Source organism: Anguilla rostrata, chromosome 11 (genome assembly GCF_018555375.3).
Source record: "Anguilla rostrata isolate EN2019 chromosome 11, ASM1855537v3, whole genome shotgun sequence".
NCBI classification, from domain to species: domain Eukaryota; kingdom Metazoa; phylum Chordata; class Actinopteri; order Anguilliformes; family Anguillidae; genus Anguilla; species Anguilla rostrata.
The window spans coordinates 3,111,470-3,113,484 of record NC_057943.1 but is presented as its reverse complement, the minus strand read 5'-3'; the positions used below and the strand labels follow the sequence as shown (position 1 = coordinate 3,113,484).

At 43.4% G+C, this 2,015-nt stretch overlaps 1 protein-coding gene across 2 annotated transcripts in view; it reads right to left on the bottom strand.

The window, feature by feature from the left end:
• Window positions 1-575: 575 nt before the first annotated feature.
• The window catches only part of LOC135235228 (solute carrier family 41 member 1-like), a 25,222-nt gene continuing 23,782 nt past the window's right edge, over window positions 576-2,015 (bottom strand). For both annotated transcript variants that reach the window (XM_064300516.1, XM_064300517.1), the window contains one exon: window positions 576-1,945. In XM_064300516.1, coding sequence (XP_064156586.1) covers window positions 1,760-1,945 — 186 coding nt within the window. In that variant the 3' untranslated portion in view covers window positions 576-1,759. The remainder of the gene's footprint in view (window positions 1,946-2,015) is intronic.

Below are 2,015 nucleotides of genomic sequence, written 5' to 3'. Positions count from 1 at the left end.
ATTGGTCGGCCGGATCACGTGTGTGAGGTCCAGCCGTATACTAGGTTTTGACCTGGTCTTGTTACTGAAAGCAGAGCAAGTTTTAAAAACATGACTTAGTAAACGGCCTGAGAAATATATATGGAATGCGGATATAAACAATTTGGTCTCGAAATTGTCTGTTGAGCTAATACATCGTGTAAATTAATTAAATTTCATGAATGCGGTAGCTATCTTGCTTATGCATGTGTGTGGTGTTTATTCATGAATGAGTGCTGTTCGTAGTGTGTGTGTATATATATATAAGAATAACATTTATGTATCATAATCAATTTTAGCCATGAAGAGTTTAATAATAATTGAAAAACAACTGTATTTAGAGGAAGATTCACGAGAATGGTTAATGGTACAGCATGTTTACGTGAGTTCTGTATCCCGTGAGATTTATACATCACAGCCAACTTTGTTCGGTCTGTTATTCTTATAAATCAAGCGTAAGCACAACTTACGAAATTATCTTATGATTAGGTTTTTGTCCAAGAACATTTTTATAAACTTGCCTAAAAACATACAGAACACAAATGAAGACCAGGAAATATGTAAAATAAACACTTTATTCTTAATAGAATAAACAGATATGTATGTACTGTATAGAATTTTATAATTTTACTTTTATAGTTTTACAAAATAAATTAAAACACCCCACCTTTCCCTTTAAATACATATTGACAACACAATTATAATAAACTTCAGGCACCAGTTTAGGCACACAAAGATTGCTATTTGTTGTTATTTGTTGCAAGGCTTTTAAGAACAACTACCGTAATCCTGTGTCAAAAGCGCCCTCTTGTGGCCGTTAAGCTGCACTTCCACATACCCGCACTGACAGATTAGCCTGTGTAAATGGATATATGGCTACCCGTTTACAGTCTGACATTCACCAGTTTAATATTACGGGCCCGTTGCCTACCTCCAGTTTCGCCTGCGCCGTTAAGAGACGTTAAACGCGTTCACGTTTAAGATAAAGTTGCGCGAGCTCGCACGCACGATTCACAATTCAAATGTTTAGGCCAACAATCATTAAAAAAATAATAATAAATCATCAGTGAAATACCATCATTTAAGGCTCTTCACGTGTAATAACTAATGTCCTGACACGGAAACAAAGAGGCTGGGGGTGTGGCCTCGCGTGTCTTGTTTGAGTGACAGTGGTAAAAACATAGGACGCGGGGGGCAAGAGGGGCATTCAATTCCCCCCCAAAGTACCCCTATACCCCCGAGCAGCCTCAGCTGGTCCAGTGTAGGCCAGAAAGAGTTCAGTTCTTTTTGTTTTTAATGCCAACCAGCCTGTGTTAAAGGCTTTAAAAAAATAATAATAATAATAATAATAAAAAATAAAAAAGTACAAGGCACGAAACTGGGGGGGATTTCCTTTGCAGGGTGAAACACCGTTACACAGGAAGTATGACCAGCCTACGCACGCTCATAAACGCTGTAAAGGCTCAGCACTTGGTGATTTTTCATGTTCCGCACATCTTTGCAGATGCACCTGCACGTGATCTGAGCCTCCACTACGGCCTGAGGTAACCATGACTGCAGGGGCGGAGGACGCCCCTCTCCCCCCCCCCCCAAAAAAAAGACCCTAAAAAGTAAACTTTCTGCAACCTCCCCCCCAAAACCATGTTAATGAGAACTCTGGCCTGGGCAATCTCAGAGGTATCATAAAGAGTAAGAGTCCAGCTCAAATTGAGGGTGGGGGGGGGGTGGGAGAGGGGGGGGCTCAGTCGCCCACGTCGGCGTCTCGGTCCCCGATCAGCCACAGGACGTGGAAGCAGAGCGCCAGGAAGCCGGTCCCCAGCAGGTCCCCCAGCGCCGTCAGGTACGGGATGGAGAAGTTGTCGGGGTTCATACCCCGTCTCCACATCCAGTGCACCATCCAGTCCGCCAGGTACAGCAGCAGCAGCACCTGGGGGGGGGGTTATCACCTGTAAGACTCAGCACTGCCAGGTGCTCTATAAGGGCTTCTCTACAAGGAC